Source organism: Trachypithecus francoisi, unplaced genomic scaffold, assembly GCF_009764315.1.
Source record: "Trachypithecus francoisi isolate TF-2019V2 unplaced genomic scaffold, Tfra_2.0 Lachesis_group12, whole genome shotgun sequence".
In the NCBI taxonomy this organism is placed as follows: Eukaryota; Metazoa; Chordata; class Mammalia; order Primates; family Cercopithecidae; genus Trachypithecus; species Trachypithecus francoisi.
Window position 1 is genome coordinate 72030794 of NW_022681457.1, and position 23066 is coordinate 72053859.

General features: G+C 42.5%; 1 protein-coding gene across 5 annotated transcripts in view; it reads right to left on the bottom strand.

Annotated features, from left to right (window-relative positions):
- Window positions 1–23066, bottom strand: part of ZFYVE9 (zinc finger FYVE-type containing 9) — a 208383-nt gene that overhangs the window by 1689 nt on the left and 183628 nt on the right. For all 5 annotated transcript variants that reach the window (XM_033226366.1, XM_033226369.1, XM_033226367.1 and 2 more), the window contains 5 exons: window positions 12983–13133; window positions 10346–10426; window positions 6828–6990; window positions 4522–4627; window positions 42–218 (listed from right to left, as the gene is read on the bottom strand). In XM_033226366.1, coding sequence (XP_033082257.1) covers window positions 42–218; window positions 4522–4627; window positions 6828–6990; window positions 10346–10426; window positions 12983–13133 — 678 coding nt within the window. The remainder of the gene's footprint in view (window positions 1–41; window positions 219–4521; window positions 4628–6827; window positions 6991–10345; window positions 10427–12982; window positions 13134–23066) is intronic.

Genomic DNA, 23066 nt, shown 5'->3' on the forward strand with positions numbered 1-23066 from the left:
TTGCCCAAGGCCAGCTTTAAAAGCTGCGCAAGACATCGTACCTGATCTGAGTCAAGTGTCACACGTAGTCCCAGTTTGGTCATTCCATCTTCCTTCAGAAGCTTCAGGTGAGGACAAAGAGCAAGGCAAAAAGCTTTGGCAACATGCTCAGTCAATCTACTATGATCTGCAGGATCACTGAGGCAATTGTGCTGGTCATCGTTTTCTAGGAAAAACACCTGTTCCCCAAACAAAAGAGACTTTTAAACTTGTACCTAGATTTTGGGAGAAGTAGATTAGCTCACTGTATATGAGTACCCTGATTCTCCAAGATCTGCAAGAAGACATGACAGGAACAGGACACCATAAAGTCCCTGGGCCAGGAAAAGTTGGGCATTTATGTCTTCCACCTAAAAAAAACAATCCGTCTCTCCATCTCTGTATCCACAAAATGGCAGCAGAAGACTGCCTAACTCCCTGCAAGCCTCCACGGTTGCAATGGCACATTCTCAGAACTACAAAAGGCCTCCATTTTGCATTGTATGCCACTAAAAGGTAAACCCTATATGTGGACAATTTACCTAGATAATGATCTTAAGTCTAAGAGAATGGCCCTTATAGATGATGTGACCCAGCTGCTTTATTTTACAATTACTCTTAGAAGGGAACTGACTGGCTCAAGGGGACAGAAGAACTTAAGAGACAGAGGAAGAGCCGGGCTGAGACTAGCATCTGAGCCTTTGATTGCAGAGCTTTTTGCACCACACAGCCCCGCCACTGCAGAGGCAGGAGCTGTGTCAGCATGCCCACACAGAGCCATGCACTGCACTGTGCACAGGCAGAAGCGGAACACACTTGGAACTGATGACCCAAGTCCTAGCACCACAGAGGAAGGGTCATGAGCAAGTCCCTTAGTCAGAGGACTAAAGGAAGTTAGAGGACTTTTTTTTTTTTTTTGAAACAAAGTCTCGCTCTGTCACCAGGCTGGAGTCCAGTGGCATGACCTCTGCCCACTGCAACCTCCACCTCCTGGATTCAAGTGATTCTCCTGCTTCAGCCTCCCAAGTAGCTGGGATTACAGGCATGTGCTGCCATGCCCGGCTAATTTTTGTATTTTTAGTAGAGATGGGGTTTCACCATGTTGGCCAGGCTGGTTCTCAAACTCCTGACCTCAGGTGATCTGTCTGCCTTGGCCTCCCAAAGAGCTAGAATTACAGGCATGAACCACTGTACCTGGCCCAAAGGACTTACTTTATTTTTTTTGAGATGGAGTCTCACTCTGTTGCCCACTACCCAGGCTGGAGTGCGGTGGCACGATCTCGGCTCATTGCAACCTCCACCTCCCAGGTTCCAGCAATTCTCCTGCCTCAACCTCCCGAGTAACTGGGACTACAAGTGCACACCACCACACCCAGCTAATTTTCATATTTTTAGTGGAGATGGGGTTTCACCATGTTGGCCAGGTTGGTCTCAAACTCCTGACCTCAGGTGATCCCCCTGCCTCAGCCTCCTAAAGTGCTAGGATTACAGGTGTGAGCCACTGCACCTGGTCCAAAGGACTTCTTTTTTTTCTTTTTTTTTTTTGAGATAGAGTCTTGCTCTGTTGCCCAGGCTAGAGTGCAGTGGCGTGATCTCGGCTCACTGCAACCTCTGCCTCCCAGGTTCAAGCAATTCTCCTGCCTTAGCTTCCCGAGTAGCTAGGATTACAGGAGCCTGCCACCAAGCCAGACAATTTTTATATTTTTAGTAGAGACGGGGTTTCAGCATGCTGGCTGGGCTGAGGACTTCTTAATAATTAATTTGCCTTGGCTGGGCGCAGTGGCTTACACCTGTAATCCCAGCACTTTGGGAGGCCAAGGCTGGCGGATCACGAGGTCAGGAGATCGAGACCATCCTGGCTAACACGGTGAAACCCCATCTCTACTAAAAATACAAAAAAAAAAAAAAAAAGCCAGATGTGGTTGCAGGCGCCTATGGTCCCAGCTGCTCGGAAGGCTGAAGCAGGAGAATGGTGTGAACCTGGGAGGTGGAGCTTGCAGGGAGCCAAGATTGCGCCACTGCACTCCAGCCTGGGCGACAGAGTGGGACTCCGTCTCCAAAAAATAAAAATAAAAAAATTAATTTGTCTCTGTAAAGTGGAAAGCACCTGACTTCTCTGGTTATTGTGAAGATAAAACTGTATAAAGGCAAAATATAAGACCAGGCACGGTGGCTCACACCTGTAATCCCAGTACTTTGGGAGGCTGAGGCGGGTGGATCACAAGGTCAGGAGTTTGAGACCAGCCAGGCCAACATGGTGAAACCCTGTCTCTACTAAAAATACAAAAGTTAGCCGGGCGTGGTGGCACATGCCTGTAGTCCCAGCTACTCAGGAGGCTGAGGCAGGAGAAGCGCCTGAACCCGGGAGGCGGAGGTTGCAGTGAGCCGAGATCACACCATCGCACTCCAGCCTGGGCAACAAGAGTGAGAGATTCCATCTCAAAAAAAAAAAAAAGGCAAAAATATAAAAGATACAGAAATGCAAATACATGATGTTTCCATATAGCTACTCCTAGCTTACTGTTCCATAAGGAGCTTACACTGAGAGGACGACAAAGGAGGCAGCTCCGAAGCCCTGTACCTGGATGCATTGGAGAGTGGTGGCATGAAGTGACAGAGTGGGAGTCAGGAGACCTGAGCACTGGCCCCTGCTCTGCCATTAACCAACATCAGTCACCAAGTTACAGTCACATGACCTGTCTGAGCCTGTTTTCTCATTTGCATCTTAGGATGGGTAGCTTGCCTACCTCACTGCTACTGGGGGGCAAAAAGGAGGGAACAGAGGTCAAACTGCTTTGTAAGCCATAAAGTGTTTTACACGTTCCAGACTCTGCGCTGCTCAAAATGTGTCAAAGGGACAAATCATTACATAGCAAGCAACTAAAATCCCTTGGCTGCATATGAAATCATGGAGACTGTTATGCAGGATGAGTCCCTTAGGACAGCTGCTCAGAACTGGAGAACCAGGTCTCATCTCTGCTATCAGGAACCAGCCATGTGAACTTGAGTAAGAGATTTAACAACCCTGGGTCTGTTTCCTTTTGTGTGAAATGGAAAAGCTAGAAGTCACAGAATTTTTTTTTCTTTTTAATGTAAGAGTTTCAAAGCTGAAAAGAATCCTAGAGATCTTATAATTTAATCTTTTACAAATTAGCATACATGAGGTTCCAAAGTAATAAAGGAATCTAAGCTCTACCTGTTTACTCACTGAGAACTTTTTAAATTTTTTTCAAATTTTATTTTTTCTCAGACCTCTTGGGGATGAAGAGAATAAACTTTCTGATCTATATGATATGTACATACAAAAAAGGGTCACTGCCCTGCTCCTCTCATTTGCAGGTGAGCCTCTAATACAGCTTTCAAGGAACAAATTAATACAGTGGGAAAGAGCTTAGGAGTTGGCCAGATCTGGATTTTAATCAGGATTTTATCATTATTTATTTGCCTTGTAATCTTGAGCAAGTTAATTAGTCTCTGAGCTTTAGTTTTGTTTTTTTGTTTGTTATTGGAGACGGAGTTTCGCTCTTGTTGCCCAGGCGGGAGTGCAATGGCACGACCTCAGCTCACCACAACCACTGCCTCCCAGGTTCAAGCAATTCTCCCGCCTCAGCCTCCTGAGTAGCTGGGATTACAGGCATGCACCACCACTCCCAGATAATTTTTATTTTTAGTAGAGATGGGGTCTCTCCATGTTGGTCAGGCTGGTCTCAAACTCCAGACCTCAGGTATCTGCTCACGTTGGCCTCCCAAAGTGCTGGATTACAGGCATGAGCCACCGCGCCCGGCCTAGTTTGTTTGTTTTTTTGTTTTTTTGTTTTTTTTTTTTGAGACAGAGTCTTGCTCTGTTGCCCAGGCTGGATGGAGTGCAGTGGCATGATCTCGGCTCACTGTAACCTCTGCCTCCCGGGTTCAAGCAATTCCCATGCCTCAGCCTCTCAAGCAGCTGGGACTACACGCATGCACCACCACGCCTCAGCTAAGTTTTGTATTTTTAGTGGGTAAGGGGTTTCACCATGTTACCCAGGCTGGTCTTGAATTCCTGACTTCAAGTGATCCACCTACCTCAGCCTCCCAAAATGCTGCGATTACAGGTGTGAGCCACTGTGCCTGGCCTAGTTTTCTTATTAGTGAAATAAGTCTGTTTTTTTAAAAACTGTCGTGTTATCTAAGATAGTTTATAAGTGCAGAATAACTGACCCAGCTTTCTGAAGAATACAGCAGAGATGGAATGCACCATTCAGAGATGTACTGAGTTCCAATGCAAAGAAATCTCTAAAAGTTAGTTCACAGGAAGGAGTATACATCAGACGGGTGCAGGCTGCAACTGGCAGCATTTCTTCCTGGTAATTTCAGATAGATCAGGGGGAATTGGGTATAAACGAGAAAGATTTTTCTCAGAGATATTTTTTTCTTATCCTACAGAGTCAACCCAGAATGTGGCTCTTGGCCTAGCAAAAAGTTGTGCTCAAAGTGGGTCAAGTATGCCAAGTTTCATTTCCTTACCTCTGTCCATCTGATGACTTTTCCATTTGCTTTATATTCTGATCCATGGAATATCTTCACATTTGTTATAGTCTCCATGGACTTCCCATCTATAGGACTTACGACACTAAAATAGAGGCAAAGGAAAGATAGAAGCGGCTCCTGAAGTTAGAAAAGCCATTTTTCCTATCACATTTTGCTGCAGAAGTCTTCCTGCTAATTACACTGGGTACCCTGCTGAACACACCTGCGCAGCACATCATAGCAAGAAGAAGCCACTGTATAAAAATGTACATGAACTGAACTCTTGGGAAAGGATTTATGCACTGCAATAATTCAAAGAATACACATGCAAAAAGGAATCATTTTTCCAGGAGCTAGTTCTCTTTAACGTAAAGAAATTGATTAATCAAACCTGCTCTTCTTCCAGTATTCCTTCTTTCAGTGAATGCATGGTCACCCACTCAAGAATCTTATTTTCACTCTGCTCCTGACTGTAATGATACTCGTCATGATATATTCTTCATGTTTGCATACCTGACTTACAAATGAACTTCTGAAGGGGAGGGAATATGATATATTCACCTGTATGTGCTTATATTCCCATTACTGATCCACTGCTTGGAACTTAGGAGTCTAATAAATATTTATTAAGAATCATTTGCTGGTCATGGTGGCTCACACCTGTAATCCCAGCACTTTGGGAGGCTGAGGTGGGAGGACTGTGTGAGCTCAGGAGTTCGAGACCAGCATCAGCAACATGGCAAAACCCCACCTCTACTAAAAATACAAAAAGTTAGCCAGCCAATAGTGGTACACGCCTATAATCCCAGCTACTGGGCAGGCTGAGGCATGAGAATCACTTGAACCTGGGAGGCGGAGATTGCAGTGAGCCGAGCTCGCACCACTGTACTCCTGCCTGGGCTACAGACTGAGATTCTGTCTCCAAGAAAAAAAAAAGAAAAAGGAATTATTTGACCAAGTTGCTACTTATGACAGTGCTGGTATAAACAAGTATCTATGTATCTGTCATAACACATTTCCTTTAGTGCTAAATTATCACTCCTCGATTCCTAAACAGAAAGGCCACTACTGACAGTCATTTCCTCCCTGAAATACAAGTATAAATATGTGGAGATACACATTCATTCTGATTAGAATTCAAAATAATTGGCACAAAGATTCTAAACTTTCCCTAACAATTTTCAAACCTGTTTATGTTCTTGAATCTCTATGTATTTTTTTTTTTTTCTTGAGACAGAGTTTCGCTCTTGTTGCCCAGGCCGGAGTGCAACGGCATGATCTCGGCTCACCGAAACCTCTGCCTCCCAATTCAAGTGAGTCTCCTGCCTCAGCCTCCTGAGTAGCTGGGATTACAGGCATGTGCCACTATGCCCAGCTAATTTTGTATTTTTAGTAGAGATGAGGTTTCTCCATGTTGGTCAGGCTGGTCTTGAACTCCCAACCTCAGGTGATCCACCTGCCTCGGCCTCCCAAAGTGCTGGGATTACAGGCATGAGCCACCACACGAGGCTAAATCTCTATGTATTAAAAGTCGAATCAAACTTAAACTTCAGTATCAGGCATTCACTTCATTTAGTCAAAATTACTTGAATTTAAGTTTAATTTCTAATTCATCAAATAGCAATGTTAACAAAAAAAAAAAAAAAGAGCACCCTTCGTTGTGTAGAATCCTTTGAGAAAGGATACAAAGTTCAGTTTGTAATGTATAAATGCAATGTTTTCCAGCTTGTCCCTGAATGTCTGGGTATGAGAAAAAGAAAGGGGTGAGGGGAAAGAAAAGTGTCAAAGATGTCTCCAAGGTTTTGGCTTGAACCATTAGAATAGAGTTGTCGAACACTGAGAAAGAATATAGAATTAGAAGCCCAAGAAGGTGGTTTTAAGAGCTAGTCTTATCACTTCCTAGCTTTGTAGACCTGAAAAGTCACTTAGCCTTTTGATACTTGTTTACTCATTTATAGAATGGAAATGTTAACACCTGTTATTATATCAAACAAAACAATGTTGGCAAAAATGTGTTGTAAATCTTAAAAGGCTCAGGTATTACTGTTATCTCAATAACTATAGAGGGACTCTTTTGTTTCATCAACCCCCCTACTTATATTCCTCTCAAAAATACATACAGAAACTCCTTCAGAAACTAACTTACAAAACCAGAAATTTAAAATTATATGTTAAGCATACAAAGCAGTCTTTCTTAGGCAGGGCTTTCAGTAAAGCTATAAAACACCAATGTAGACAGCAGACAAAACCCAGAGCCTAACCTATAACTAAAAGCCACAAGGGAGGACATGTACTGCATTTACCCCTTGCTAACGTTCTTGTCATCATCCACCCACTGGATGTGGATGTGCTCCTGGGGATCCTCCGCATCCGCCTTCCCACAGGTGATGGTGAAGTCCTTCATCTCTCGCAGTGCCTGCCTCAAGGAATCCATGTTCTCTGCAGTAATCTGGACCATAACGCCATCTAGCAATCAATATAAAGCCAAAGGAGAGGCAAATGAAACACAGCACCTGGCATCTAGCAAATCCCTCCGAGTTAAATGTAAATCTTTGCTCTGCTTTCCAAAGCTGACTGATACAGAGGTTTGCTCTTTGAGCTGAACCTCTTACTGAAAGTGTTGTGAAAAGCAATGCCAAGATTAAAACACTTGCTAGTTGATTTCACTTCAAACACAACTAAGTTGATTTCACTTCAGACACAACTAAGAATTTCTCCTGAGACTACTTAAGGGGAAAACTTAAACACAGTCACCTTCTTCTGGACACACTGAACATTTTGTTCCTATTTTCACTCCTGCATTTATCATCCTCTGATCATATTTATTTGTTTGCATCTCCATCTCTCTCACCTTACTGTGACTGCCTGGCATAGAGTGAATGCCCCATAAATGTTTCTAAATAAATCACTGAATAAATTATAGTACTGGGCTTGGAGATAAATCCATTTATTGACTAGCAAATAAGGCAAATCTACCACCGAGTTTCATATGGGCTATCAGATAACTAACAGATGGTAACTTTTTCAGCTGCTACCTACCTGAGTTGAAGGCAAACACTGAAATTGAGAGTAAAAGTTGTCACATGCTGAGCAATTACTCTGCTTCATTGACACACAATGAAATAATTTCTAAAGAGTCTCAATAAAAATTTCATAAACAGGCAGCCAATTGCTCCACTGAAACACAAAAATGAAATGCAAGACCCAAGAAATTACCAACCCAGACACATAAACACATAATTTTTAAACATGCTGCTTTGAATTGGTAAGGATCTGTGTCAGGTCAATTTATCTTCTTTTTGTTTTTTAAAGAAACGACTGCCCAGGTTGGAGCACAGTGGCTATTCACAGGGACAATCATAGTGCACTGCAGCCTCAAGCTCCTGGCCTCACAGGGTCCTCCCACCTCAGCCTCCCAAGTAGCTGGTACTATAGGCATATGCCACCATGCCCAGTTCATTTTATCATTTCACAACATTTAAGGGGTATTTTAAAATCACCTTGTGAAGTCACAATTTCAACTATAGTCAACACTTGATCATATAGGCTTTAACTAGTTGCTTTAGACCAAATGACTTTTAACTCCTAGATTTTAAGAAAACAGTTCTTTCTTAGGCTGGGTACGGTGGCTCATGCCTGTAATCCCAGCACTTTGGGAGGCTGAGCCTGGTGGATCATTTGAGGTCAGGAGCTCAACACCAGCCTGACCAACATGGTGGAACCCCATCTCTACTAAAAATACAAAAACATTAGCTGGGCGTGTTGGTGCACAACTGTTATTTCAGCTACTCAGGAGGCTGAGACAGGAGAATCACTTGAGGTAGAAGTTGCAATGAGCCAAGATTGTGCCACTGTACTCCAGCCTGGGCTACAAGTAAGACTCCATCTCAAAAAAAAGAAAAAAAAAAAAAAAAAACCCAAAACCTCTTAGATTTTGTAACAATTTATTAACGGCATGTTTCTGTTTTGTAGTCAGAGTTGTAAATTTTAGTTGTAAAATAGTGCACTCTGTGTTTCACTCACTATTTTATTAAATTTATCAAAAGAAGACCAAAGCCAGTGTCTATAAATATATGTAAGATTATCTGTGTATTTCAATCAACACACTGGAATCCAGCCCTAAGAAAGGCCTTTTTTTTCCCCAAGACAGAGTCTCGCTCTGTCGCCCAGGCTGGAGCACAGTGTTGCGATCTCGGCTCACTGCAAGCTCTGCCTCCCAGGTTCACGCCATTCTCCTGCCTCAGCCTCCCGAGTAGCTGGGACTACAGGTGCCGGCCACCACGCCCATCTAATTTTTTGTATTTTTAGTAGAGACGGGGTTTCACCGTGTTAGCCAGGATGGTCTCAATCTCCTGACCTCGTGATCTGCCCACCTCAGCCTCCCAAAGTGCTGGGATTACAGGTGTGAGCCACCACACCTGGCCTTTTTTCTTTTTTTTAAGATAGAGTCTCACTCTGTTGCCCAGGCTGGAGTGCAATGGCGCGATCTCGGCTCACTTCAACCTTTGCTTCCCTGCTTCCCAGGTTCAAGCGATTATCCTGCCTCAGCCTCGCAAGTAGCAGGGATTACAGGCATGTGCCACCACGCTGGGCTGTTTTTTTTTGTATTTTTACTTGAGATGGGGTTTCACCATGTCGGCCAGGCTGGTCTCGAACTCCTGACCTCAAGTGATCTGCCCTCCTCAGCCTCCCAAAGTGCTGGGATTACAGGCATGAGCCATTGCATCCAGCCTAAGAAAGGACTGTTTTTACACAGAGCTTTGGAGTGAGCTACTGTAATAATAAAAACCTGTCATCATGTGAGGCAGACTACATTTTCCATAAATGGCCATATCTCCCATCTTATTTTTCTACAATGCTATCTTCCCATTCTCCCATGTAGAAGTGAAGTGTAATTCCCCTCCCTTTTTCCAACACCAGAGTATGGTGGAAATGACACAATATAACTTTAAAGGATGGGTCACAAAAGGCAATGCAGCTTCCACCTTCTTGCTAAAACATTCATGTTTGGAGTCCTGAACCACCATGTAAGAAGTCCAACTATCCCAAGGCCACCAAGCCATGTTAAGGGGTCCCCACGGAAGTACGGCAGTCACCACTCCTAGTCTTTAAATTATCCCAGGCCAGGCCTCAGATGTATGTGTGAACAAACCTTCATATAATTCTAGCTCCCAGTCATCAGAGAACTTCAAGTCATCCCAACTAAGACTCCAAACATCAGGAAGCAGGGTTAAACCATCCTTGCATTGCCCTGTCAAGATTCCTGATCTAGAGGATAAGCAAGCATGATAAAATGGTTGTTTTAAGCCAGCTGTTATGAAATAAGAGTAAGCAGATCAAAACACAATGAATAACCAACAAAGAAAATAAACGGTGTGCCAATTAGCCTTTAGTTTAATTAACTTTTGTCAACATGTCTGTCATGTCTAATTATAGCAAACTAGCAGCCAGCACATCCCATTTTGCACTCCAAATGATGACAACAGCATTCTTGCGGACAGGAGAGACTGACTTTCATCTACACACTTACATATTAATATTTCCACCCAATGATACATTTGAATTCAGACTACATGCCCTCAGGTACCTTATCCCAGAGCTCTGAAAGGCCATCTCCTAGTTTTAATGTCATTGTCACATGGTATTCCTGCCACTTACTCCTTTCTTTAGAGAACTAAGCACTCTCATGGCAGTTTTAATTTGCTGAAGAGATGCTACTGAATAAACAGGAGTCAGACATCTACAGCAGAAGTGTAAAGGATTCCCTTTATGTACATAAGTTCAATCCTTATTATAAGGACTGAACAAATTCATTCCTTACCTTCCACAATACTGGACTTGGCAAGGTATCCAGAAGAGGATTTCAGAGCGCCACTGAACACAAAGAAACTGGCACCAGTCACTAAAACAGCAATAGAAATAGTTTAGTAAGACAGACCCTAAGCTGGAGGGATTGAGAACACTAATGAAATATTCAGAAGTTGAGAATTCCAACCACCATCATACAGAAAATTAAATAAAAAAATCAAATCTATATTTCACAATAAACATGTAACCAATAATTCTGATGCTTACAATAGTTCTGGGAACAAGGTTTTAAGATATACTCCTCCATTTTGTTTTGTTCTTCCTCTAATTAAGAATTCAAGTATCTTACAAGAAAAGGAGTCTTAATGGTTGAGGTCAGGGGTTGGCAAGCTATAGCCTGCTTGGCCTCCAGCCTGCTTTTGTAAACAAAATTTTATTGGAACACAGCCATATCCATTCATTTACTTACTTACTTTCACCCATTGGTGCTGGTTCTGGCCTTTTGTAGCTATACAGAAGTTCAGCCTTATTTCCACATAATAAAACACCGTAAGAATTGAGATGGCTATTTTTTCATCCCCTTCTAATCTCTACCTTTCCAGGTTAAACATTCATACTTTATTCAAGAAGGCTTACTTTGACCTAGGCTCCAGCTTTCTCACAGGTATTGAATCATCCTCTGGAGACCCTCTAGTTTTATGACTATATTTTCATTAATGATATACAAAACTTATTTGAATATTCTAGATACAATATGACTAATAAGGAGCATTGTATCCTTAACACCTACCTTATTTTGGATACTGCATTTGAATATACCTGTGCTAAATACCTTTTATACCTTTACTGAATAACTGATTTTAAAAATATATTGGCTGGCTGTGGTGGCTCATGCCTGTAATCCCAGCATTGAAGCTGAGACAGATGGATTCACTTGAGGCCAAGAGTTCGAGACCAGCCTGGCCAACATGGTGAAACCCTGTCTCTACTTAAAATATAAAAATTAGCTGGGTGTGGTGATGCATGCCTGTAATCCCAGGATTACTCAGGAAGCCAAGGCAGAGAATCGCTTCAATCCAGGAGGCAGAGGTTGTAGTGAGCTGAGATCACACTACTACACTCTAGCTGGGTGACAGAGCGAGACTCTGTCTCTCTCTCTCATTGAATATATAGATATATCATATTTCATATCTATCTATATAGATACATATTGAAGACAGTGACCTACTGTATTCCTACTAGACAAGTGTTTCACAAAACATACGAAGGAACACTGGCTTTGGAGAAACTCTGAGGAAAAAAAGACTTGTGGTTCAAATAAACTTGGGAATAGTTAGATGCTATCTTCCTCTTGAAAAATTAGATTACACACCACCTTGTTAATGGATCTATAAAGTCCCATAGTAAAGAAGCCTGTCTAAGCTTGTTTAAAACACAGGGTTTGTTCTTTTTTTTTTTTTTGAGACGGAGTTTCACTCTTGTTGCCCAGGCTGGAGTGCAATGGTACAATCTTAGCTCACTTCAACCTCTGTCTCCCGGATTCAAGCGATTCTCCTGCCTCAGCCTCCCAAGTAGCTGGGATTACAGGCATGCGCCATGACGCCTAGCCAACTTTTTTGTATTTTTACAAATACAAAAGATGTGGTTTCCCCATGTTGTTTAGGCTGGTCTCGAACTCCAGACCTCAGGTGATCCACCCACCTCAGCCTCCCAAAGTGCTGAGATTACAGGTGTGAGCCACCATGCCCAGCTCTTTTTTTTTTTTTTTTTTTTAGAGACAGGGTCTTGCTATGTTGCCAGGCTTGTCTTGAACTCCTTAGCTCAAATGATGCTCTTGCCTCGACCTCCCAAAGTGCTGGGATTATAGGTATGAGCCACCGCAGCTGGCCTAACACAGGGTTTCTTAGATGAAATGTATTAAACAAGACTTATGTTTTCATGTGAACAGTTTTTAACACCATAGAGCCTAAGAAAACACTTTAGGTAATGCCTCTTGAGCAATGCTTCTCAAAGTCGAATGTGCACTTGAATCACACAGAGATCTCATTAAAATGCAAATTTTGATTAGCGAATCTGGGGTGTGGAGACTACATTCTGAATAGCACTGAACCTTCCTTCAGAATCCTGTCAATTAATTAGCATTCTGTGGGAATGGTCATCTAACAAGCTTCAAATTTACCTAAACATACTCTCATTATGGGGCCTAGTCTCACCTTCAAATGCCAGTGCTGGCCCTGTCAATATCCTAAGGGCAAATTTTCTTTCTTTTTTTTTTTTATAAATTATTATACTTTAAGTTCTAGGGTACATGTGCACAACATACAGGTTTGTTACATAAGTATACACATGCCATGTTGGTTTGCTGCACCCATCAACTCGTCATTTACATTAGGTCTTTCTCCTAATGCTATCCCTCCCTCCTAAGGGCATATTTTCAAAATAGTTCCCTCAATAACAGATGTCCCATTTGCAACTCTGAGTCTGGCCACTTGAGGAGTCAACATAATCCTGAAGAATATGGTTGGAAAGGTTAATTAATTTGTTTGTGGTCACCTATCTAGAAAGTGAGTGTTAGGGGACTGAGGTATCTAACTGTCCAAATCCAGTATAATTTTCCATTATCATAATCTCAACCAGCTCAAATGCTCACCTTTTCTGGGCTGATTGTGAATACTGATAGCCTGGGTCTGATAGTTTCCGTCATCATTCTGCACACACACAAGATGAGAGTCTGCCTTTTCATTGAAGCAGGCACCTCCTGCCAGGACATGCTCATTGGACTTGTTCATGGCTTTCATCATCTGCAATCAAAGAGAGAACCCTTTTCTTGCAAGAATGGGCATTTTTCTATCTGACATGGAGCAACTCCATCTTCTCAAAAACAAAACTAAGAGAATATTACATATTAAAGCCACAAAAAGGGCCACCAAATAATGAAACAAAGTAAAAAAAAAAAAAAATCAGTCACCATTGACAAATCAACGTATACAAAAATTCCCTGTACATTTTACAAGCGATTTGTACTATGACCTAATAAGCACAAAACACATTTTGCATTCATTTTTTGTCTTATTGCTGCACTGAACTCAAGTAGCTAAAAATAGTTTACCTAATTGTAGTTTTTCCTATATACTAGATTCTCTGAGGGATTTAGATTTAGAGGGAAGATTCAACTTCCAAAGGAGTGAATCTTCCCTCTAAAAACATATGAAATTCATTGTTTCTTAATTTTACTAACTTATGTTCAAGATCTTTAATGAAATTAGTTACTAATATTTTGCTTTATTCTTCTCAAAAGATTTAACATAATTCTGACCTAATCCAAAAAAAAAAAAAAAATTCATGGGCCACTGTTTTGCATGTAATATGTAAGAACTCACCTTGATGTTAAACTCCAGCCCCTGGCTGAAACAGGTTAATGATAATTTGTTATTATTTATTTATTTATTTGAGACGGAGTGTCACTCTGTTGCCCAGGCTGGAGTGCAGTGGTGCGATCTTGGTTCACTACAACCTCTGCCTCCTGGGTTCACGCCATTCTCCTGCTTCAGCCTCCCGAGTAGCTGGGACTACAAGTGCCCGCTACCATGCCGAGCTATTTCTTTTGTATTTGTGTAGAGACAGAATTTCACCATGTTAGCCAGGTCTCGATCTCCTGACCTCATGATCCGCCCGCCTTGGCCTCCCAAAGTGCTGGGATTACAGGCATGATTACACCACACCCAGCCGACACCATTTTTTTTTTTTTTAAAGAGATAAGGATCTCACTATGTTGTCCAGGCTGGATTCGAGCTCCTGGGCTCAGGTGATCCTCCCACCTCAGCCTCTTGAGTAGCTGGGGTTATACAGGCACATGCCACCTGGCCCAGCTAGGTTAATGATAATTTGTTTTTATTTCCCATTTTTTCCTTCATCTCATCCCATTTGTCCAACTTTCTGATCTAATCCTTTAAAATTGAGCCTTTAAAAATCTAATTCGAAACTTACTTTGTTTTACTCCCCGGTTCCTCCTATAAGTTGTAGTGTTGCGGGCCAGGCCCAGTGGCTCACGCCTGTAATCCCAGCCCTTTAGGAGGCCGAGGTGGGTAAATCACTTGAGATCAGGAGTTCAAGACCAGCCTGGCTAACATGGTAAAACCCCGTCTCTACTAAAACTACAAAAAAAATTAGCTGGGTGTGGTGGTGGGTGCCTGTAATTCCAGCTACTCGGAAGGCTGAGGCAGGAGAATCACTTGACCCCAAGAGGTGGAGGTTGCAGTGAGCCAAGATTGCGCTACTACACTCCAGCCTGGGCAACACAGGGAGACTCCATCTCCAAAAAAAAAGCTGTAGTGCTGTCAGAGTTGTTTGACTCCATCTTGAACAGGGGTTGGGTAAAATGAGGCTGAAACCTGCTGGGCTGCATTCAAGGAGGTTAGGCATTCTTAGTCGGGATGATAGGAGGTCAGCACAAGATACAGGTCACAAAGACCCCACTGATAAAAACAATGCTGTAAAGAAGCTGCCAAAACCCGCCAAAACCAAGATGGTGATGAAAGTGACCACTGGAGGTCCTCACTGCTCATTATATGCTAATTATAATGCATTAGCATGCTAAAAGACACTCCCACCCATGCATGACAGTTTACAAATGCCATGGCAATGTCAGGAAGTTACCCTATATGGTCTAAAAAGGGGAAGAATCCTAAGTTCCAGGAATTCCCCACCCCTTTCCCAGAAAACCCTTTGTTTAGCATATAATCAAGAAATACCGTAAGTATACTCAGCCAAGCAGGCCATGACACTGCTCTGCCTATGGAGCAGTCATTCCTTTATTCCTTTTTTGAGATGGAGTCTCGCTCTTGTCGCCCAGGCTGGAGTGCAATGGCATGATCTCGGCGCACTGCAACCTCTGCCTCCCAGGTTCAAGCAATTCTCCTTCCTCAACCTCCTGAGTAACTGGGATTACAGGCGCCTGCCACCATGCCCGGCTAATTTTTGTACTTTTAGTAGAGATGGGGTTTTGCCATGTTGGCCAGGCTGCTCTCAAACTCCTGATCTCAGGTGATCTGCCCGCCTTGGCCTCCCAAATTGCTGGGATTACAGGCATGACCCACCAAGCCTGGCCTTTTTTTTTTTTGAGATGGAATTTCGCTCTTGTTGCCCAGGCTGGAGTGCAATGGCATGATCTCAGCTCACTGCAACCTGCTCGCCTCCTAGGTTCAAGCGATTCTCCTGCTTCAGCCTCCCGAATAGCTGGAATTACAGGCACCTATAACCACACCCAACTAATATTTTTGTATTTTTGGCAGAGACGAGGTTTCAACATGTTGGCCAGGAGGGTCTCGAACTCCTGACCTCTGGTGATCCACCCGCCTCAGCCTCCCAAAGTGCTGAGATTACAAGCATGAGCCACTGCGCTCGGCCTATTCCTTTACTTTCTAATAAACTTGTTTTCACTTGTACTCAGCTGCGCGAGATGCAAGAATCCTCTCTTGGGGTTTAGATCTGGATCCCTTTCCAGTAACAGTACCACAGTGCCCCATTTCCCCCCACCACCATCTGCATCGTCTCTATGTCTGTTCTGAATATTTCATACAAACAGAACTATATTACATGTGACAACTGTGTCTGGCTTCTTCACTTGGCATAAAGTTTTGAAAGCTAACCCACATTGTAGCCCTTATTAATACTTCATTCTGTTTTATGGTGGAAAAATATTCCATTGTATGTATATACCTCAATTTGCTTATCCATTCATCTGCTGATAGACATTGGAGCTGTTTCTAACTTTCATCTATTTGTAATGGTGCTATTATGAACATGTATGTACATTTACTTGTTGGAGTACCTTGTTTTCAATTCTTTTGGGCATATACTTGGGGGCAGAATTGCACGGTCATATAGTAATCTATGTTGAACTTTCTGAGAAGCTATCAAACTGTTTTTTTATAGTGGCTGAAACATTTTACACTTCTAACCAGCCATGTACAAGGGTCCAATTTTTCTACATCCTCACCAACACTATTTTTCTTTTTAAAAAAATAATTCTAGTTGGTGTTTTTGATTTGCATTCCCATAATGACTAATGATGTTAAGCATCTTTTCATGTGATTCTTTTTTGAAATGTCTATTCAAGTCCTGTAACTATTTTCTTTTTTTTTGAGATGGAGTTTCACTCTTGTTGCCCAGGCTGGAGTGCAGTGGCACTATCTCAGCTCACCGCAATCTCCAGCTCCCGGGGTCAAGCGATTCTCCTGCCTCAGCCTCCCGAGTAGCTGAGATGACAGGCATGCACCACCACACCCAGCTAATTTAGTATTTTTAGTAGAAATGGGGTTTCTCCATGTTGGTCAGGCTGGTCCCAAACTCCTGACCTCAAGTGATCCGCCCACCTCGGCCTCTCAAAGTGCTGGGATTACAGGTGTGAGCCATCGCGCCAGGCCTGCCCATTTTTTAACTGGGCTGTCTGTTTTTTAGACACCACGTTGCTATGTTATGTTATGTTATGTTATGTTATGTTATGTTACGTTATCCAGGCTGGCGTTGATCTTCCCAACTTATCCTCCCAAGTAGCTAGAACTACCGGTACATACCCACTTTGCCTTGCTGTCTTTGCTGTTGACATGAAATAATTCTTTTTCTTTTTTTTTGAGATGGAGTCTTGCTCTGTCTCCCAGGCTGGATTGCAGTGGCGTGATCTTGGCTCACTGCAAGCTCTGCCTCCTGGGTTCATGCCATTCTCCTGCCTCAGCCTCCTGAGTAGCTGGGATGACAGGTGCCCACCACCACGCCCGGCTAATTTTTTGTATTTTTAGTAGAGACGGGGTTTCACCGTGTTAGCCAGGATGGTCTCGATCTCCTGACCTTGTGATCTGCCTGCCTCGGCCTCCCAAAGTGCTGGGATTACAGGTGTGAGTCACCGCACCCGGCCGATATGTAAGAATTATTTACATATTCTCAATACTAGACCCTTATCAGAGATATGATCTGAAAATATTTTCTCCCGTTTTATAGGTTGTATTTTCATTTTCTTGATAATGTCCTTGAATGCACAAAAGTTTCTAATTTTTATTAAATCCAATTCATCTATTTTTCTTCTTTTGTTGCTTGTGCTTTTGGGGTCATATCTAAGAATCCAATGCCAAATCCAAGGTTGTGAATAATTACTCCTATGTTTTCGTCTAATAGCTTTACGGTTTTAGCTCTTATATTTAGTTTGTTGGTTGATTGTTTTGAGTCAGTTTTTATATATAATGTGAGGTAAGGTAAGTTTTAAAATTAAGAAGTATAAATCCACCAATTTTGTTCTTCTTTTTCAAGAACATCCACGAAGGGCTATTCAGGGCACCTTATGATTACAGCTGATTTGAATATTGGCTTTTCCATTTCTGCAAAAAGGCCATTGAAATTTTGATAAGGCTTGCAATGAATCTGTAGATCACTTTTAGTTTTGACATCTTAACAATATTAAGTCTTCTAAACCATGGAACATCTTTCCATTTATATACGTCTTTAATTACTTTCAGCAATGTTTTATAGTTCTCAGGGTACAAGTCTTTTACTTCCTTGATTAAATTTACTCCTAGGTATTGCACTGATACGACTCTAAGGCATCATCATCTCTTGGCTTTACTTTGTTACAATTCTCGCAAAGCACCAGAGGTATCCAAACTATAACTGAATACTTCTCTTACACTGACATTTATCAACCTCACTAATCCAAACCACTTCTACTCAGGTTTTCCAAAGGTTACTTTGAAATAATTCTTCTGCAAACAGGATGAGTCAGCTAGAAGATTTTTGCTTAGCAAAGCCAACTGACAGACACATTTAGGTTCTCATTTGCGATTTACATTTGTATCACATGAAAGAAACTGAGATGATCACAATTTTAAAGAAATCATTTCTTCCAAATCATTAGGCTAAAGTGGTTTCTAATTTTGTCTACACGAAGCAGACTAAGAAACATTTTCAATCCAGACATTCTGAATAAATTAGCTGGCCTCAAAGGAAATCATTTCCTTGGATGTAAATTACAAGTCCAATGAAAGAAACTTCATATTTCTTTAGAGATAAATGAATATATTTTCTCTCTCTTAAAATAATGCTCAGTTACAACAAGAGCAGAGTTTCCAAGATATTCAAAGGACCTTACTGACCATAAAATAAACTTACAGTTGTCATATAATGATATAAATACCTGACTATCCATTTTGGTTGTGTTATTCTGCTGTCAATTCAAATTCTGAAATGTTTCTTGTATCTATACCTATCTTCACCATACTTCAAGGCCTAATTGCCTCTTTTCTGGACATAATGACCTTATAACTGGTTTTCCTACAGGGAATCTCTATCAGTTCTGATTCATCACATACAATGCTTCCATACTTATCAAAGCACAGCTCTATGTCACATCTTCTCCAGCTTGTCCTCCATTCAGAATCTCAAGGATCCTATGCTCTAACCCCAAATCAGCTCTCCTGTCTTGCCTCCCTCCTATAGTATCCTTACATGCTGCTTACATGCAGGACTACTTCCTGATGGCCTACCATTTCCCATCCCCGAGGCTCTGCATTACTATTTTCTTTTTTTTTTTTTTTTTGAGACGGAGTCTCGCTCTGTCGCCCAGGCTGGAGTGCAGTGGCCGGATCTCAGCTCATTGCAAGCTCCGCCTCCCGGGTTTACGCCATTCTCCTGCCTCAGCCTCCCGAGTAGCTGGGACTACAGGCGCCCACCACCTCGCCCGGCTAGTTTTTTGTATTTTTTAGTAGAGATGGGGTTTCACTGTGTTAGCCAGGATGGTCTTGATCTCCTGACCTCGTGATCCGCCCGTCTCGGCCTCCCAAAGTGCTGGGATTACAGGCTTGAGCCACCGCACCCGGCCTGCATTACTATTTTCTTTTTGGGTTTGTTTTTGAGACGGAGTCTTGCTCTGTTGGCCAGGCTGGAGTGCAGTGTGGTGTGGTCCTGGCTCACTGCTGCCTCTGCCTCCTGAGTTCACATGATTCTCCTTCCTCAGCCTCCCAAGTAGCTGGGACTACAGGTGCCCGCCACCACGCTGGGCTAATTCTTTGTATTTTTACTAGAGACGGAGTTTGACCATGTTGGCTAGGCTGGTCTCAAACTCCTGACCTTAAGTGACCTACCCACCTCGGCCTCCCAAAGTGATGGGATCACACACGTGAGCCATCACACCCGGCCTAGCTTCTCTTTTCTTCTCCCATGTCCAAGCACCTGAAAAAGTCGTCACCTGAAAATGCCAATTCCAGCATGAAGACTTTTTTTTTTTTTTTGAGATGGAGTCTCCCTCTGTCACCCAGGCTGGAGTGCAGTGGCACCATCTCGGCTCACTGCAACCTCTGCCTCCCAGGTTCAAGCAATTCTTCTGCCTCAGTCTCCTAAGTAGCTGGGACTTCAGGCACATGCCACCATGCCCAGCTAATTTTTGTATTTTTAGTAGAGACAGGATTTCACCATATTGGCCAAGCTGGTCTGAAACTCCTGACCTTGTGATCGCCCAACTCTGCCTCCCAAAGTGCTGTGATTAGAGGCGTGAGCCACCGTGCCTGGCCAGCATGAAGACTTCCTTAACTCCCAATAAGACATTAACATGAGCATTACCTTCTTTGAAATGCCATAGCACATTCTCTGTATTTTTTATATGCCATCATTCACATTCAACCTTGAATAATGCTTAATTGCAAGACCAACAGTATTTCTGTTTGTTTCTGAGACAGAGTCTTGCTCTGTCACCAGGCTGGAGTGCAGTGGTGCAATCTCGGCTCACTGCAAACTTCGCCTCCTGGGTTCAAGCGATTCTCCTGCCGCAGCCTCCCGAGTCGCTGGGACTACAGGTGCGCGCTACCATGCCCAGCTAATTTTTGTATTTTTAGTAGAGATGGGGTTTCACCATGTTGGCCAGAATGGTCTCAATCTCCTGACCTGGTGATCCACCCGCCTCAGCCTCCCAAACTGCTAGGATTACAGGCGTGAGCCACCGTGCCTGGCCTTGTTTGTTTTTGAAATGCAGTTTCACTCTCGTTGCCCACGCTGGAGTGCAATGGTGCAGTCTTTGCTCACTGCAACCTTCACCTCCCGGGTTCAAGTGATTCTCCTGCCTCAGCCTCTCAAATAGCTGGGATTATGCGCACAGGCATGTGCCACCATGCTGGGCCAACTTTTTTTTTTTTTTTTTAGTAGAGACAGGGTTTCACCATGTTGGTCAAGCTGGTCTCGAACTCCTGACCTCAGGTGATCCACCCACCTTGGCCTCCCAAAGTGCTGGGATTACAGGCATGATCTACCATGCCCAGCCTTTGACTGTATTTGAATACTGGCTTTGCTAGTAACTATCTGTGTGTCTTCGGTAAACTTACTTAACCTCTCTGTGTCCCAGGACCCTCTTCTATAAAATGTGATAATAAAAGTAACTATTTCATAGAGTTATGAGAGTTAGATAAAGTAATATTTACAAAGTGCTTAGGACAGCACCAAACATATAATAAGTACTGTTTTAACAAACAATTTGTTAAATAAAATTTGTATGCTCATCTTCCCTACCCTGCCTACTGAACCTTAAAGCAACCTTAAAGTCAGCAGCAAATAATTCAACCAGGTAGCTCCTATACCTCTTATAAGATAATGAAATTAAGGACCTTTCCTAGAAGTTTACAAATTAATGAAAATGACATACTAGTAAAAGGCAGAGAAACAACAACTGCTATAACAACAGAATGTGCAAAGTAGGTAACATTTCCAGAGCACCAAGCATAAGCCAGGCACTGAGCAAGCTGAGCTAAATGCCACAGGAGTATTATCTCAAAAGAACCATTTTAGCACATCAAGTGAAACAGCATGATCTTTATCTCCCTGTGTTTCCCACCCTTGGAGTCCCTGAAAATCACAGGAGCCAATTACAAGAACACAGTTCTATGAATGATTATGCTGCAGAAGTGTGTGAAGAGTTATAACATCTAATCCATCTTCGACTTAACACATCATGTACTTCAGTTTCCTCTCTGAGATCTCAAGTTTAAAAAATGACTGTTTATTTAGCCTTTCAATTTGAACTGGAAAGGATTTATAGAGGAGTTTAAGCAGGGTCTTGAGGAACAACTACAATTTGTATATGTGTTAGGCTTAGCATAGGGCCTTTGTCATGGCAGGCACTCCATAAATACTTGCTAAATATATGAATTAGTAAAGAATAAGTAGGATGGTTTGTAATAGTCATAAAACTATACTGAAAGTTAATGTGGTTAGCATGATTTTTTTTTTTAATCTTGATTCACTTGTAATTAGTGTCACATAGATTAGGTATCTAATAAAATAAGTTTGTTTTTGTTTTCATTTCTTGAGACAGAGTCTCACCTTCTCATCCAGGCTGGAGTGCAGTGGCATGATCACCACTCACTGCAGCTTTGACCTCTGGGGCTCAGGTGGTCCTCCCAAGAAGCTGGGACTACAGGTATGTGCCACCACACCTAATTCTTTTATTATTTATTTATTTATTAATTTAATATTTTAGAGACAGAGTCTCACTCTGTCATCCAGGCTGGAGCGCAGTGGCGTAATCTCGACTCACTGCAAGCTCTGCCTCCCAGGTTCACACCATTCTTCTGCCTCAGCCTCCTGAGTAGCTGGTACTACAGGCGCCCGCCACCACGCCCGGCTAATTTTTTTGTATTTTTAGTAGAGACGAGGTTTCACCGTGTTAGCCAGGATGGTCTCGATCTGACCTCGTGATCCGCCTGCCTCAGCCTCCCAAAGTGTTGGGATTACAGGCGTGAGCCACCATGCCCGGCCTAATTTTTATATTTTTAATTTTGTATGGACAGGGTCTTTCTTACTATGTTGCCAAGGCTGGTTTCAAATCTTGGGGCTAAAGTGATCCTCCCTCCTCAGCCTCCCAAAGTGCTAGAATGACAGGCATGAGCCATTCCTTGTACCTGGCCAAATAAAGTAAGTTTTAGTGATTCAGTTCTATAAATGTTATCAAGTGATTAACAAAGGCTTTAGATAGGAAGATCCAGTACAAAGATGTGGAAAATCTATGAAAGTGAACAACTACAACAAGGATACAGGGAAGCATGAAAAACACTCTGCCCTCAAGAGGCTCACAATTCAGAGGACAGGATTCATACTCATCACCCTGTGCATGTTACAGAAATAAAGAACATCAGGAAAATTGAGGAGAAAAACAGTGACACTGTCAAGGGTATGGAGACTTTTAGGGAGGTTTGCTAAAGACTTTCAGGTATACAAAAAGAATATTCTGGACAGAGGAAACGGCATGAGCGAGGAACAGAACTAGAACTGAGAAAGAAACACTGAGCTGAAGAACGATGGAAAGGGTGGAAGAATATCCTTTCTTGGAGTAATTTTTAGAAAAATGTAAATATGTACCCTTCCAGTTAGCTGAAATTCACTAGTGTCCAGAGGCTAGACTCCATCTTCAAGTCCTATGAATGTACATATTGACAACTATGGGCCTACATTCATTCTGTTTTGGTTGTTCTTGTTTTTGGGTTTTTGTTTTGTTTTGTTTGAGACAGAGTCTCGCTCTGTTGCCCAAGCTGGAGTGCAGTGGCATAATCATAGCTTACTGGAGCCTCCAACTCTTGGGCTCAAGTGATCCTCCCACCTCAGCCTCCTAGGTACACAGACTATAGGTATGTACCACTACGCCCAGCTATCTTTATTCTTATTTCTTTTTTCTTTTTGATACAGAGTTTTGCTCTTGTTGCCCAGGC